Source organism: Salvelinus alpinus, chromosome 7 (assembly GCF_045679555.1).
Source record: "Salvelinus alpinus chromosome 7, SLU_Salpinus.1, whole genome shotgun sequence".
In the NCBI taxonomy this organism is placed as follows: domain Eukaryota; kingdom Metazoa; phylum Chordata; class Actinopteri; order Salmoniformes; family Salmonidae; genus Salvelinus; species Salvelinus alpinus.
The window spans coordinates 28309200-28324822 of record NC_092092.1 but is presented as its reverse complement, the minus strand read 5'-3'; the positions used below and the strand labels follow the sequence as shown (position 1 = coordinate 28324822).

At 43.4% G+C, this 15623-nt stretch overlaps 2 protein-coding genes across 2 annotated transcripts in view; one reads left to right on the top strand and one right to left on the bottom strand.

The window, feature by feature from the left end:
• The window catches only part of shisa9a (shisa family member 9a), a 52652-nt gene extending 41397 nt beyond the window's left edge, over positions 1 to 11255 (bottom strand). Inside the window, exons 1-2 of the mRNA XM_071408653.1 lie at positions 10182 to 11255; positions 8627 to 8733 (exon numbers count right to left, since the gene is read on the bottom strand). Of these exons, the coding sequence (XP_071264754.1) occupies positions 8627 to 8733; positions 10182 to 10699 (625 nt within the window). The 5' untranslated portion in view covers positions 10700 to 11255. The remainder of the gene's footprint in view (positions 1 to 8626; positions 8734 to 10181) is intronic.
• cpped1 (calcineurin-like phosphoesterase domain containing 1) overlaps positions 11141 to 15623 on the top strand; it is a 38968-nt gene continuing 34485 nt past the window's right edge. Inside the window, 1 exon segment of the mRNA XM_071412081.1 lies at positions 11141 to 11170. Coding sequence (XP_071268182.1) covers positions 11141 to 11170 — 30 coding nt within the window.

Here is a 15623-nt window from a genome sequence, read left to right as displayed (position 1 = left end):
CCTATGTTGAACGTAATAAATGTCTCCCTATCCACCGGATGTGTACCAAACTCACTAAAAGTGGCAGTAATAAAGCATCTCTTGAAAAAGCCTAACCTTGACCCGGAAAATGTAAAAAAAACTATCGGCCTATATCGAATCTCCCATTCCTCTCAAATTTTTTTAGAAAAAGCTGTTGAGCAGCAACTCACTGCTCTCCTGAAGACAAATAATGTATATAAAAAGCTTCTGTCTGGTTTTAGACCCATCATAGCACTGAGACTGCACTCGTGAAGGTGGTAAATTACTTTTTAATCGCGTCAGACCAAGGCTCTGCATATGTCCTTCTTAGACCTTAGTGCTGCTGTCACGAATCCCGCCGAAGATGGTGCCTCTTCCCGTTCGGGCGGCGCTCGGCGGTCGTCGTCTCCGGCCTACTAGCTGCCACCGATCCCCTTTTCTGTTTCATTTAGTTTTGTCTGATTTGTTGCACCTGTTTTGTGTTTAGGTTTATTGTGGGCTATTTAAACCCAGTTGGCCCGCCGACTTTTGTGCGGGCTTGTTTTTCTGTTTGTGGTGTTTCGTTATTTCTTGTGGTGTCTGTTCCGATTACATTTAGTCCTGTTTGTTTTGGACTGGGACTTGACGCGCCTTTGTGTGTGTGGCGTAACCGTCTCGCTGTTATTTTTGGAATATTAAATCCACGTCCTTCTGAACTACCCTGCTCTCTGCGCCTGACTCCTTCAATCACCACTTTTGGAACTGTGACAGCTGCTTTTGACATCATCGATCACCACATTATTTTTGAGAGATTAGATCGCCAAATTGGTCTACATAGACAAGTTCTTGCCTGGTTTAGATCTTATCTCTCGGAAAGATATCAGTCCGTCTCTGTGGATGGTTTCCTCTGACAAATCAATTGTACGTTTTGGCGTTCCTCAAGGTTCTGTTTTAGGACCACTATTGTTTTCACTATATATTCTACCTCTTGGTGATGTAATTTGGGAAACACAATGCCAACTTTAAGCGCTATGCTCACGACACACAGCTGTACATTCCGATAGAACATGGTGAAGCCCCAAAATTGCCTACCCTGGAAGCCTGTGTTTCAAACATAAGGAAGTGGATGGTGGCAAATGTTTTACTTTTAAACAGACAAAACAGAGATGCTAGTTCTAGGTCCCAAGAAACAAAGAAATCTTCTGTTGGATCTGACAATTAATCTTGATGGTTGTACAGTCATCTCAACTAAAACTGTGAATGACCTCGGCGTTACTCTGGACCCTGATCTCTCTTTTGACGAACATATCAAGAATATATCAAGAATATATCAAGGATCTTCGTAACATTGCAAAAATCGGAAACTGTTTGTCCAAAAATTATACAGAAAAGCTAATCCATGATTTTGTCACATCTAGATTAGACTACTGTAATGTTCTACTCTCCGTTTACCCGGATAAAGCACTAAATAAACGTCAGTTAGTGCTAAACACGGCTGCTAGAATCTTGACAAGAACCCAAAAATGTGATGATATTACTCCAGTGCTAGCCTCTCTACACTGGCTTGCTTTTAAGGCTAGGGCTGATTTCAAGGTTTTACTGCTAACCTACAAAGCGTTACATGGGTTTGCTCCTACCTATCTCTCAGATTTGGTCCTCCCGTACATACCTACACGTAATCTATGGTCACAAGACGCAGGCCTACTTATTGACTCTAGGATTTCTAAGGAAACAGCTGGAGGCAGGACTTTCTCATATATGGAATGGTCTGCCTATCCATGTGAGAGACGCAGACTCGGTCTCGACCTTTAAGGCATTACTGAAGACTCATCTCTTCAGTAGGTCCTATGATTGAATGTAGTCTGGCCCAGGGGTGCGAAGGTGAACGGCAGGGCCTTGCTGTCTCTGCCTGGCCGGCTCTCCTCTCTCCACTGGGATTCTCTGCCTCTGACTCTATTACGTGGGCTGAGTCACTGGCTTACTAGTGCTCTTCCAAGCTGTCCCTAGGATCTTCCTGTCCAGTTTTGTGCCCCCTCTGGCTTGTGCAGTGGAAGAGATCTTCCAGGAGCTATAGCCAGCCTTGTCTCAGTGTAGTACATTGGTGGTCTGTTGATATCCCTCTAGTGGTGTGAGGGCTGTGCTTTGGCAAAGTGGGTGGGGTTATATCCTTCCTGGTTGGCCCTTTCCGGGGGTATCGTCGGACGGGGCCACAGTGTCCCCCGACCCACCCCTGTCTCAGCCTCCAGTATCTATGCTGCAGTAGTCTATGTGATGGGGGGGATAGGGTCAGTCTGTTATATCTGGTGTAATTCTCCTGTCTTATCTGGTGTCCTGTGTGAATTTAAGTATGCTCCCTTTAATTATCTCTCTCTCCCGTCACTCCCGGAGGACCTGAGCCCTAGGATCATGCCTCAGGACTACCTGGCCTGATGACCCCTGGCTGCCCCCATTCCACCTGGGCGTGCTGCTGCTCCAGTTTCAACTGTTCTGCCTGCGGCTATGGAACCCTGACCTGTTCACCGGACGTGCTACCTTGTCCTGGACCTGCTGTTTTCGACTCTCTCTCACTATCGCACCTGCTGTCTCGACCTCTGAATGCTCGGCTATGAAAAGCCAACTGACATTTACTCCTGAGGCACTGACCTGTTGCACCCTCTACAACCACTGTGCTTATAATTTGACCCTACTGGTCATCTATGAATGTTGGAACATCTTGAAGAACAATCTGGCCTTAATGGCCATGTACTCTTATAATCTCCACCCCTCAGAGCCTGGTTCCTCTCTAGGTTTCTTCCTAGGTTCCTGCCTTTCTAGCGAGTTTTTCCTAGCCACTGTGCTTTTACATCTGCATTGCTTGCTGTTTGGGGAATTTAGGCTGGGTTTCTGTATAGCACATTGTGACATCTGCTGATGTAAAAAGGGATTTATAAATACCTTTGATTGATCGATTAGCCATGGGTGGCAGGTATTATCGTCATACATGACTGATGAAAGAAACTACTAGTTAATTAAAAACATCAATCAAAAAGGTCACACTTCAAACAAAGTACAGTATAACTTACAAATGCTTTATGAAACCTTCATGAAGCCTTTATAATGCCTACATACCTGGGGATCACCAACAAACTATCATGGTCCAAACATACCAAGACAGTCGTGAAGAGGGCATGACAAAACCTTTTCCCCTTCAGGAGACTGAAAAGACTTGGCATGGGCCCCAAGTTCTACAGCTGCACCATCGAGAGCATCCTGACCGGTTGCATCACCGCCTGGTATGGCAACAGCTTGGCATCTGACCGTAAGGCGCTACAGAGGGTAGTGCGAACGGCCCAGTACATCACTGGGGCCAAGCTTCCTGCCATCCAGGACCTATATAATAGGCGGTGTCAGAGGAAAGCCCATATTTTTATTTTAGTCTACTTGGTAAATATTTTCTTAACTCTTCTTGAACTGCACTGTTGGTTAAGGGCTTGTAAGTAAGCATTTCACGGTAAAGTCTACACTTGTTGTATTCAGCGCATGTGAGAAATAAAGTTTGATTTGATACCTGATAATGTTTCCCAAATCAATTGCAAGCTAATTACAGATCAAAGTCTGTCAAAACCAAAACCCAGAAAGCAGCAGGATTCAGTGTGTGTAACCACCAATCCTAAATAGATAAGATCAGCAGTAGACCTGTGAATGTGCCCAGCTCCGTGACGCACTTCTCACTGCCACCACATGTCCCTGTTTCCCGGGCTGGGCCAGAGCCCAGGAGGCATACAGAGAGCTGCTGCCAGAGAATCTCTAGGCGGGGGAGAAGGGGCCAACTCTCCATAGAGCCGTGCCCTAAGAGAGAGGGAGGTGGTGCATCACAAAATTTGCCCTCAGTGGGTGGTCCCCCTGCCAGTAATATGACATCGCTGGTGGCGTTAGTCAGTTAGCCAAAAGAATCTGCTGCCTGCCCCCAGGGCAAATCATGAGGGAGGGAGAGTTTGAGTGTATGTGAGTTAGTGAGAGAGTGAGAGAGTGAGTGAGTGAGTGTGTGTGTGTGATTGATTGAGTGAGCAAGTGAGCCAAACGTCTCAGTCCATGTACAGAGATTGAACCAGAAGTGCCAGTATGTTCTGTAGCGTCAGAGCTTAGAACCAACATGAAAACTCTGTATAGTCTTTCTTCACAATACAATTTTGCAATGCAAACCTACATACAGAGGCGTTCATCAACACAATGTCAATGTAATGAATGGAAATTCAAATGGAATTTTCTGACTGAAAATATGATGCAAGACATTAAGGGGATTTCTCACTGTGTAGCACAGCCACATGCTAGGGAGACTAGTACTAACTCAGCCACATGTTCGGCAAGCTAAATACTACTGTGTAGCCACATACAGAAGCTAAATAGTGCTAGAATGTCTCTCTCAGATTTTCCTCCCTTCACTAATTTGTATTTTATTAGGATCCCCAATTGTTTGGACCCCAGAGGAGCAAAACAGACATTTGAGCATCTTTTTTTTCTCCTCAGTAGGAGCTACATCGATGTATTCCATATGCATCATAATCTGAGCCTCAATCAATAACAATTTTCCGCCCTAATTTCCTTGGGGTATTACATTACATTACATTAAAACTTAAGACATTTAAAATCAAAGGACATCTGGAAAAAGATTTTCCTTTTGCAGATTAAAACACATAATCCTAATATTTGTGAAGATCTTAATTCAAATGAATTAAACTGTGTAATAAGATATACTCACTGTAGCATTTAATTACAATCCAAAGGATTCCCGACTGTTCAAACATAGAAAGGAGGAATGCTCATCTTTTTATTGATATTGATGTAGATGGGTGTAGTAATACAAATGTCTGATGAGTCGCTCCCTTGAAGACATGACAGACTCTTATCCACTTAGCCCTCCTCAGACCCAATCCACACACCCACTCACGCACGCACAAGCCAAACACGCACACATGCAGAAGCCACACACACACACGTAATTATCTGTCAACATTTTTATTTGAGTCTCTGGCTGTAAATGAACTGATTAATATTCCCCAGGGTCGTACAAGGACAGAGGCCAGTCCGCTGATTACACCCTGAGATATTCAGCCTCCTTACAGCTTCTTTTGTTATTACACCATGACAACAAGATGGCAGATTATACAGTACATAGGAACAGAGTCATACATTAAGACCAAGTCCAGTAATCAACTTCCCTCCATGAAAAAAATCCTTAGATGGTTAAATAATCCCTTTTTCTATGTTTTCTACTCTACTTCTTCCAAAGAGCAGTGAGTCCCAGCCTCCCCATGTGTATGACTCTGAGCTGATTACTGTGTCTGGTCGATCAGAGCCGTCTGAGGAGGCTGGGAGGCCCACAGCCCTAATGAACACAGCCTAATGGATCTCCGGTGCTGCTGAGGGGACCCATATTAGTGTAATTAGCCTGAGCAAGGGCACGGGAACGAGGCCCGGGAGGAGCACGTCTGGACCTGGGTCTGTCTGTAGATTAAAAAACATTCTGCAACTTTTAGGAGGACAATGGATAAAAAAAACACAATGGAAGTTCAAGGTATACACTTGTGACCTGTTTCAAGAAACTAGGCGTATGTCGCTCATTACTACTTCACAGGAGAAGCATTTGAACGTTTTTTTTTGGGGGGGGGCAGAAATGCCTTCTCGAACATGCAAACGTTCATGTGCCTTAATAACAAACTTGTATGCCATCTGTAAATACAAATAAAATTGTTAAATAATGAGCATAGTAAAAAAAAAACATTTCAAATGTTGCTACATAGGACCGAATCCAGGTGGTGGGTCACATTGTTTCTTTATTGTTATGTTTTTTGCCAAAAATAAATAACTATTTTTGTCCTCCCTAGAATTGCTGAATATTTTTTTATTCTTAGCTTCCTGTACCTTGATTGGAAAATGTCAATTTTCTTTCTTTTCCTTTGCTTTCTGTCTGTAGCTGCTTCCCTGGATGCATGTCTGTGTAGGATTCAGGATGAAAGAGTCTGGAGTCTTAGGTGATGGGTGACTTAGAGGTCAGGGTAAAGTTGTATCTCTCAACAGAACTGTGTGATCTGATAAACCCAGCAGTAGTGTTACATTTTAGACACACTCACACCCCCACTTGCACACACACACACACACACACACACACACACACACACACACACACACACACACACACACACACACACACACACACACACACACACACACACACACACACACACACACACACACACACACACACACACACACACACACACTATGTGTGAACGTGAGTTGTAAATACAGATCACTCTCAGTCAGCTCACGGATGGAAAGCCTACCCTGCTCTCGTCCTGGGGCTCTCATGTCACAATATTTCATTTTTTTCAGAGTACCATTTCTATCTTCTATTTTTCTCAATGTCCCACCTCATGAGTTTAGGTTGAGGTGGGACAAATCTACCAGAAGCAGCGGTGACCTTATATCGTTTGTATGACACATTTCCCTTCACAGATGTAAACAAGGTTACATTCTGCCTGCAGTTTGTCAACTTTGTCACTCTAAAGATATTTGACTGTTGACATTGAACTGATCCTCTCCGACAGTCTTGACATGTTGTCCTCTCTCCCTTTCTCTCTCTCTCCTTCTCTTTCATTCTCTCTCCCCATTTCCCCTTCTCCTTCTCTGTGTCTCGCTGCCTCTTTATTTCTGTCTCCGTCTCTCACTCCATTTCTCACTTTGTGCTTTGATGCTGAAGGCTCGGAGACATGGGATTTTGAGCTCTTTAAGAATTTTTTAAAAGTATCCCGTTTTGAGATGACATGAAAGTGTTATCACCAGCCCAGCAAGGCTTGGGAGGGCTGCTTGGTTCATGGCCGTGGAGCCACCAAGATTAAACTGTTAATTTTTCATATGTAGAGGGGTACAGAGCAGAGGCCCCAGTCCTCATGGGGTCTAACATAACATGGAGAGATCTGACGTATTACTCATTGATGTGGTGTGTGAGACATGTCTCACATGTGCGATACATGATAAAGGGTTTTACGCATTACATCCCATATGATGGCAAAACAAAGCAACGTAAGGAACAAAACACTTGCTCTAGTCTTGTCCTTAGCTAATACTCAGAGGTGCTTGAAGAAAATGCTTGGGGGAGAAAGTAGCTCATCCCAAGCTGTTATCCACCATTGCCCTGCTGAAAGAGGCATTGTTATGACTATCAGCCATACAAACTGCCCTCGTCATTCTTCTCCAAAGCTGGGTGAGGACAGCTAAGATGGGGATCTACTGATAATGTCAGTAATAAGGTAATCTGGCCATAAGCTATAATCAATAGATGGTCTACTCTAAAAATAGAGTGTGATCAACAAGACAAGTACACAGTTGAACTCCCTTCATCCATCCCTCTCTCTATGATAAATCCGTCTCCCGGCTGGTCGAGACATCTAAACCCATATGAAGCCTCTCTGGGGATCTAATCAGATCATAGGGGTTAATAACACTCCACATGATTACCCACAAGACCCCAGACTAAAGAGTGGAGCAGGGTTCCACATCAATAATAATCACTATTTCACCAGCCAGGCCTCCCAGGTGATATTATCCTATTTTTGTGGTCCCTCACAGCAGCAGAAGACATATATTAATATGCATACTTCAGAGAGCCTGGCTTTAGACTAGAGCCTCGTTTAAGATTTCCACACATGCCTCCCCATGTTTGGTACTTCTATCTATATATATTTAACCTTTATTTATTTTGAGGTAGACCTGGTACATCTGCCTCTTCGAAACATCAGTGACCGTTATTTATAGATATAATTGATGACAGATGACACCAGCACCCCAGAAGACATTAGAGACAAAGGACACTACCTTAAAATGATTCGAAGGAGAGCTGTTAGGAGTCCAGTACAGTCACACCGGATGATAAGGTGTGTCAGTCAGATTGTGTTTGATAGTATCAAGAAAATAGGACAAATCCCATTGACAACAGCACTGTCAGCTACACTCTCAGTTTCAGTCAGTACGTCTCAAAATACATCCTTTCAAGTAGAAGGGGGCTTAGATGTGCCGCTTGCTTTGTGTTTTAATAATTTTTCAATTTTTAGGATGAAACACATCCAGCCCCAAAAGGTGGTGATGTAATCATACTGGAATCAGAATCTCTTGGTACAGCAGTATGGAATGAGTATGAAATACTCCAGATTAAGCCTCTTCTGTGTTTCTGAGTTGTTTACACAAAGCCCATAACTGTGCTGCCCACATGATGCAACAGAAATAGATGCCATTCACACCTCTCTCTCTCTCTCTCTCTCTCTCTCTCTCTCTCTCTCTCTCTCTCTCTCTCTCTCTCTCTCTCCCTCTCTCTCTCTCTCTCTCTCTCCTACACATTTTGAATCGTTGAATCATGTAGGCATGGGACAAAATAAAACTGTGAATTACCACTGGATTTCTAAAGCATAAGGCAGTTGGTTTCCCTCCACATGACTCCATCTAAGATTATAACATGAATGCCACACTTGAAACAAATACAATATGCAACAATGCAACCTGCCCACATTACGTTTGCTATTATCTGTTTGGGGCAGATACATCCACACAAAGCTGTCCACAACCATCACCACCAAAAACCTCTGCTTATAAGGGCCAAAACTGTGAAACTTACGGAGGTTGTTGGCCCTTGTGTCATAGTGCTGTGCGTGCATGCCAAGGGTGTCCTCCCCCTGGAACTGCTCACCTGGACTGCCGACCTGTAACACGCTTTGGACAGCCCTGTGTGTGTATGAGTGAGAGAGAGAGAGAGAGAGAGAGAGAGAGAGAGAGAGAGAGAGAGAGAGAGAGAGAGAGAGAGAGAGAGAGAGAGAGAGAGAGAGAGAGAGAGAGAGAGAGAGAGAGAGAGAGAGAGAGAGAATGAAGAATTGCGCCTAATGCTTGATTTCATGCTAAACACCGCTGCGCTGCAACCTGGTCTCAGAGCATTTCGTATTATTCTGTAAGGAAATCTGAGACAATCCATTTAGTGTGATATGCTATGTTTCGAATATTATGTATTCATTTGTGGATGTCCATCACCCATTTTGTATATGTTACGAATTACAATTCGTATTATATGTTATGAATTAGCAAAACGCACAATATGTTACGAATTTTCAAAACGTATGATATGTTACGAATAATAGCTAGGTGGTTAGGTGGCTAGGCTAGGGATTAGGGTTAGGGTTAAGTTTAGGAGGAAGGTTAAAGGGTTAGCTAGAAGGGTTAAGGTTAGGGTTAGGGTTGGGGGAAGGGTTAGCTAAAAGGGTTACTGTTAGGGGAAGGGTTAGCTAACATGCTAAGTAGTTGCAAATTAGGAAAAAATAAGTAAGTCGTTGAAAAGTTGCTAATTAGCTAAAATGCTAAAGTTTTCTGTGATGAGATTCGAAATTGCAACCTTTCAGTTGCTAGACTACCCTGACCAACCACGTAACCATCTGTCTTATGTAACCATACCAAACATAACATATCATGCTAATTTTAGTGTCTCAGATTTACATTTACTATGATATGTCTAGTCTATGAGACCAGGCACAGGGCAGGGAGTTCAAGAGAAAGCAAAATTAAACATTTTCAAATGAATAAGTTAATTTGACTAGTTAATTTTAACCGCTTCCACATTAATTCGAAAATATTAAATTCTAAGAATAAATAAGACATGATGATGAAAACTAATAGGACAATAATTGAAGTCCATTGTTATCTCCAAATAAAGGCATAGCATGCGCATGTTGTGGGGGGCATTGTGGCCTCGCTCACAACTGCAAGAGACACACGCCCCCGTGCTCTCTGCGAGTGAAGCAGGCAAGCAACCCACACAGGTGAGCCAAGTGTCTGATGACATTATGCAATCTAGTCCAATTGATAAACTGTCGATGACAGCTACTTTCTGTCCATCGAAGAGGTCTTATTGTTCGCGTAAAAGTAATTTATAGGGGGGATTTCTTATTATAATTTTAAACAAGAACCACATTTAGATTGGATCCTTCCTACTATCAGTGACAAGGCTATTACAATAGAGTCGTTTACCAATATAAAACTGGCAAGCACGAGTCTAGAACTCAAGCTTTAATATTATTGTGGCGCGCGCTCTAGCCTATATGTGCGCACCAAGCGAGCTCCTTGAAAACAAGCGCATGAAAGGAGCTCGCGGCGCGCTCAACAGCAGCAGAACCCCAGAAACCCACCTAGCCATATTCTCTCTCTGAGGTCGGTGCGCCTTTTCCAGGCCGAGTTTTGTGAATATCCCAACAAGTGCCATGATAGCGACTACTCCACAGATTATATACACGATTAAATTAGTTTTATCTTTGGTGGGGTCGTGCCGGAGGTCGTTTTTCTTAAACGGGGTTTGACCTGTCATCATCCACACCGGAGTGTCGTAGTTTTTACAGGTGCTCTGATCCAGCCGCGAGGTCTTGTAGGAGCAGCAGAACCGAAAGCCACAGGTGCCGCAGCAATACAGATAATCGCCCGTTTTGCAAACGAACGGCGGGTCCCACTGGCCCATCACATCATAGTACCCCCGGCACCGGTCCTCTGTGTGTGGGGGCTCTGAGAAGCCTGCGCCCTCGTCCTCCCTGGATCCGTTGGACGTCGTCATCATGACAAAGCCCTCCAGTTGTCCTGGTTCTCCGTCCGCCTTGCAGACCAGCGCCATAACTTTGACCAACAAGTAACCGAGCAGAAAGTATTTCCCCCTCATTGTGTTGTCCTTCTCCCCCTTCCTTTCAGCTCCTCTAGCGCATTTCAGAAGACACTCGAAGAAGAAGAAGAGCGTACGGTCTTGGTATTATGAAAAGTCCAAAAACATACATGCAAATTGCAGAACACTGCCATCAGTGTTGGTGAACGTTTTCACTAATGTCCTCGACATCCATGAAGGTAAAGAGAACCATTTGTTGTTATTTTTTCCCAAATAAAACGTTGCATTTATATGGGTATTGTCCTTCTTAGAATATTTCCCCAGTGCACAATCTCTCTACAGGTGTTCTTAGAAAAATAATTCCATGATGTTATCAAATCTAGGCTACTTCACTTCTCACATCCATCAGCGCGCTCTCACACACAGGAGTCGATGGAGCTAGAACTAACTGCACAAATGTTTTGAGCGGGAGTGAACGAATAAGAGCTGAGGTGGGAGAGCATGGTGCGCAAAAAGATAGGAGGAGAGAAGGTAAGGAGGAATTCCGAAGAAGAAAGAGAGATCACTGTATTGTTAAACATATCTGTGAGTCTGTGACAGCCCAAAACGCGCATTACGAATTGTGGATCGAGTTGTGCTGCCTAGCAAATCAGTTTTTTCCTTCTTATAATTTGCGCACGGACAAAATATGGTCACGGGATGCAGACATTTCCGTTATGGTAACTTCCAAATGAGATTAGAGGGTTATAGGGGGGTTGTTTTGCCAGCCTGAGTTGCATAGGCTACACGTATGTATTTATTTTTTACACTCGAAGACTAATGCTTTTATACACTGGCCTGACTAAGAGTCCACACAAACACTCGTCTCTTTCCATGCACAGTGACATCATACACAGAGACGTTTCTCTATTCATCACAAAATTATATTTGTTATGCCTCACAAACGTTGGATTATAGAGTTCTGTGGATTGATTTCCTTTAGGAATGATTTCCCTTATATACAATTCATATTTCCCATATGCTATCATATTCTACTCGCTGCCTTTCACCTGTTCAAAAAGCTCACCTCATCAAAATACTGTGTCTGGACCTGCAAAACACCAGTCTCAACATCAACAGTGACAGTGAAGAGGGTACTCCGGGATGCTGGCCTTCTAGGCAGAGTTGCAGAGAAAAAGCCATCTCTCAGACTGGCCAATAAAAATAAAGATTAAGATGGGCAAAAGATCACAGACACTGGACAGAGGAACTTTGCCTAGAAGGCCAGCATCCTGGAGTCGCCTCTTCACTGTTGATGTTGAGACTGGTGTTTTGCGGGTACAATTTAATGAAGCTGCCAGTTGAGGACTTGTGAGGCGTCTGTTTCTCAAACTAGACACTAATATACTTGTCCTCTTGCTCAGTTGTGCACCGGGGTCTCCCACTCCTCTTTCTATTCTGGTTAGAGCCAGTTTGCGCTGTAATGAGTAGTACACAGCATTGTACGAGATCTTCAGTTTCTTGGCAATTTCTCACATGGAATAGCCTTCATTTCTCAGAACAAGAATAGACTGGCAAGTTTCCAAAGAAAGTTCTTTGTTTCTGGCCATTTTGAGCCTGCAATCGAACCCACAAATGCTGATGCTCCAGATACTGTGCTAACATAATTGCAAAAGGGTTTTCTAATGATCAATTAGCCTTTTAAAATTATAAACTTGGATTAGCTAACACAACGTGCCATTGGAACACAGGAGTGATGGTTGCTGATAATGGGCCTCTGTACGCCTATGTAGATATTCCATAAAAAATCTGCCATTTCCAGGTTCAATAGTCATTTACAACATTAACAATGTCTACTCATTTCAAGTATGTTTTTATGGAAAACAAGGACATTTCTAAGTGACCCCAAACTTTTGAACGGTAGTGGGTATATAAACTCAGCAAAAAAAGAAATGTCCTCTCACTGTCAACTGCGTTTATTTTCAGCAAACTTAACATGTGTAAATATTTGTATGAACATAACAACATTCAACAACTGAGACATAAACTGAACAAGTTCCACAGACATGTGACTAACAGAAATGGAATAATGTGTTCCTGAACAAAGGGGGGGGGGGGGGGTTAAAATCAAAAGTAACAGTCAGTATCTGGTGTGGCCACCAGCTGCATTAAGTACTGCAGTGCATCTCCTCCTCATGGGCTGCACCAGATTTGCTAGTTCTTGCTGTGATATGTTACCCCACTCTTCCACCAAAGCACCTGCAAGTTCCCGGACCTTTCTGAGGTGAATGGCCCTAGCCCTTACCCTCCGATCCAACAGGTCCCATACGTGCTCAATGGGATTGAGATCCGGGCTCTTCGCTGGCCATGGTAGAACACTGACATTCCTGTCTTGCAGGAAATCACACACAGAACGAGCAGTATGGCTGGTGGCATTGTCATGCTGGACGGTCATGTCAGGATGAGCCTGCAGGAAGGGTACCACATGAGGGAGGAGGATGTCTTCCCTGTAACACACAGCATTGAGATTGCCGGCAATGACAACAAGCTCAGTCCAATGATGCTGTGACACACCGCCCCAGACCATGACGGACCATCCACCTCCAAATCGATCCCGCTCCAGAGTACAGGCCTTGGTGTAACGCTCATTCCTTTGACGATAAAGGTGAATCCGACCATCACCCCTGGTGAGACAAAACCACGACTCGTCAGTGAAGAGCACTTTTTGCCAGTCCTGTGTGGTCCAGCGACGGTGGGTTTGTGCCCATAGGTGACATTGTTGCAGGTAATGTCTGGTGAGGACCTGCCTTACAACAGGCCTGCAAGCCCTCAGTCCAGCCTCTCTCAGCCTATTGCGGACAGTCTGAGCACTGATGGAAGGATTGTGCGTTCCTGGTGTAACTCGGGCAGTTGTTGTTGCACTCCTGTACCTGTCCCGCAGGTGTGATGTTCGGATTTATTGCCCTGGCCACATCTGCAGTCCTCATGCCTCCTTGCAGCATGCCTAAGGTACGTTCACGCAAATGGGAAACAGTGTTTAAACCCTTCACAATGAAGATCTGTGAAGTTATTTGGATTTTTATCTTTGAAAGACAGGCTTCTGAAAAGGGGGACGTTTCTTTTTTTCCTGAGTTTATATATATATATATATATAGAGAGAGAGAGAGAGAGAGAGAGAGAGAGAGAGAGAGAGAGAGAGAGAGAGAGAGAGAGAGAGAAAGTCAAGGTACAGCTCCCAGATGCAGTCAGTCAGTCACAAGGGCTGCTACAGAAAAGTTATGCAGCAAAGCAAAGTTAATAGTTAGATGATGTAGTCGATTCAACAAGAGCGACGAGTCTATGGCTGAATCACAAATATGAATTTCATGCTCGTTTTATTAATTCATATGAATTACATAATTAAATTCACGAGTGTATTGTCACTCTCTGGAAGTCTCCCTCTGAGTTTCGTCAGCAACAAGGCCGGGGGTTGTTGTAGAAATTGTAAAACTAGGCAGGGGTTCGGACATTGTTGTTATGCTACTTGGCCAGATAGTGACTTTCGCCTTGTTTGTGATTCACAAATACCTCACTGTACATTGACAAAAAAAGAACAACATCAAGACTGACTGAAGGTAGCTACCTAAATCTAGCCAACTAGCTAGCAAGCTAACTAACTAGCCGTCCATATAGTAGGCTAGCTAACATCCATTCGTTTTGCAATTTAGTTTTGCTGAAATATACCCCTTGATTTTGAAGATTATGATTTACAAATGCCTATAGCTGTAAATGTGAGTTGCATTATTGCCGTTTAGCTTCCTTATCATAACCCAAAAACGGGTCTCTGCCCAAAACCAATGGTATATTACATGTGGTGCTGTATGGAATACTTAACAAATTATGAATACCTTCAAATCATATTTTTTAAGCTAGAATCCTTAATTGAAACAATAAGAAAACATCCCCACCCCTGTTTTGTTAAAAAGCTAAGGGAAGGGCTGGAGAAATGTAACCACTCTCAAATTCATAGACAGAGCTATGGATGCAAGTACTGACCATCCATGATATCACATGTATAAACATGTTTTGAGGCTATGCAGTGTTTGTTTAAATTTACATTGTTTAGAAACATTAAAGAAAAATAAGCTTATATTTGGGGTTCTGATGGGGTATGGGTTGAACTAAGCTTATGAGGCGTTTATAAGTAAAATTCTTCAAGATTCAATGGGTATATATCATTAATTTATAAGTCCAAAAATGGCTGTAGCAACTTAGGATTTTAACTTTAAATAGGCCTATTTTAGGATTGGTTGGTCATGGTGTGATAGGAAGTCAGTTAGGGTGGGAGTTATTTTATGCTGGCCCGGGCTGAACCGGGCAATGGCTTATCACATCATTGGGCGAAAGTGGGGAAGGAGGACTGCCCGTCTCAAATCGAACAGTAATCTGCACCGCTCGGTCATGTTGTCAACAAGGCAGCATGGTGCATTGTCCAGAATTATAAACTGTCTGGTTCGAGCACTGAATGCTGATTGGCTAACAACCATGGTATATCAGACAGTATACCATGGGTATGATAAAACCTTTATTTTTACTGCTCTAATTACATTAGTCACCAGTTTATCATAGAAATAAGGCACTTCTGGGGTTTGTGATATATGGCCACGGGCTGTTCTTAGCCGTGGTATATTGTCCATATAGCACACCTCCTCTGGCCTTATTGCTTAAATATACATCTACTCTTTTCTATCAAATACATTTAGAATTTTCAAACTAGTTTTCATTGGGAAGGCAGATAAAGGGTTTTAATCAAAAGCAATCACTTTTTCATGTAAAAACACAGAATCCTACTAATTACAACACGTGCTTAATTAAGTAACTTTTGTTTTGAGCAGACGTCGCTGTCGGACAAAGCGGGCACCTGGCTCACGCCCGGGAAGCAACTTTCAGCCGATGCAAAACATGGCTACACGTGTGCCCAGGCAGGATTAATCGAACCCGCTCACTGTCTATCGGTTCTCACTAG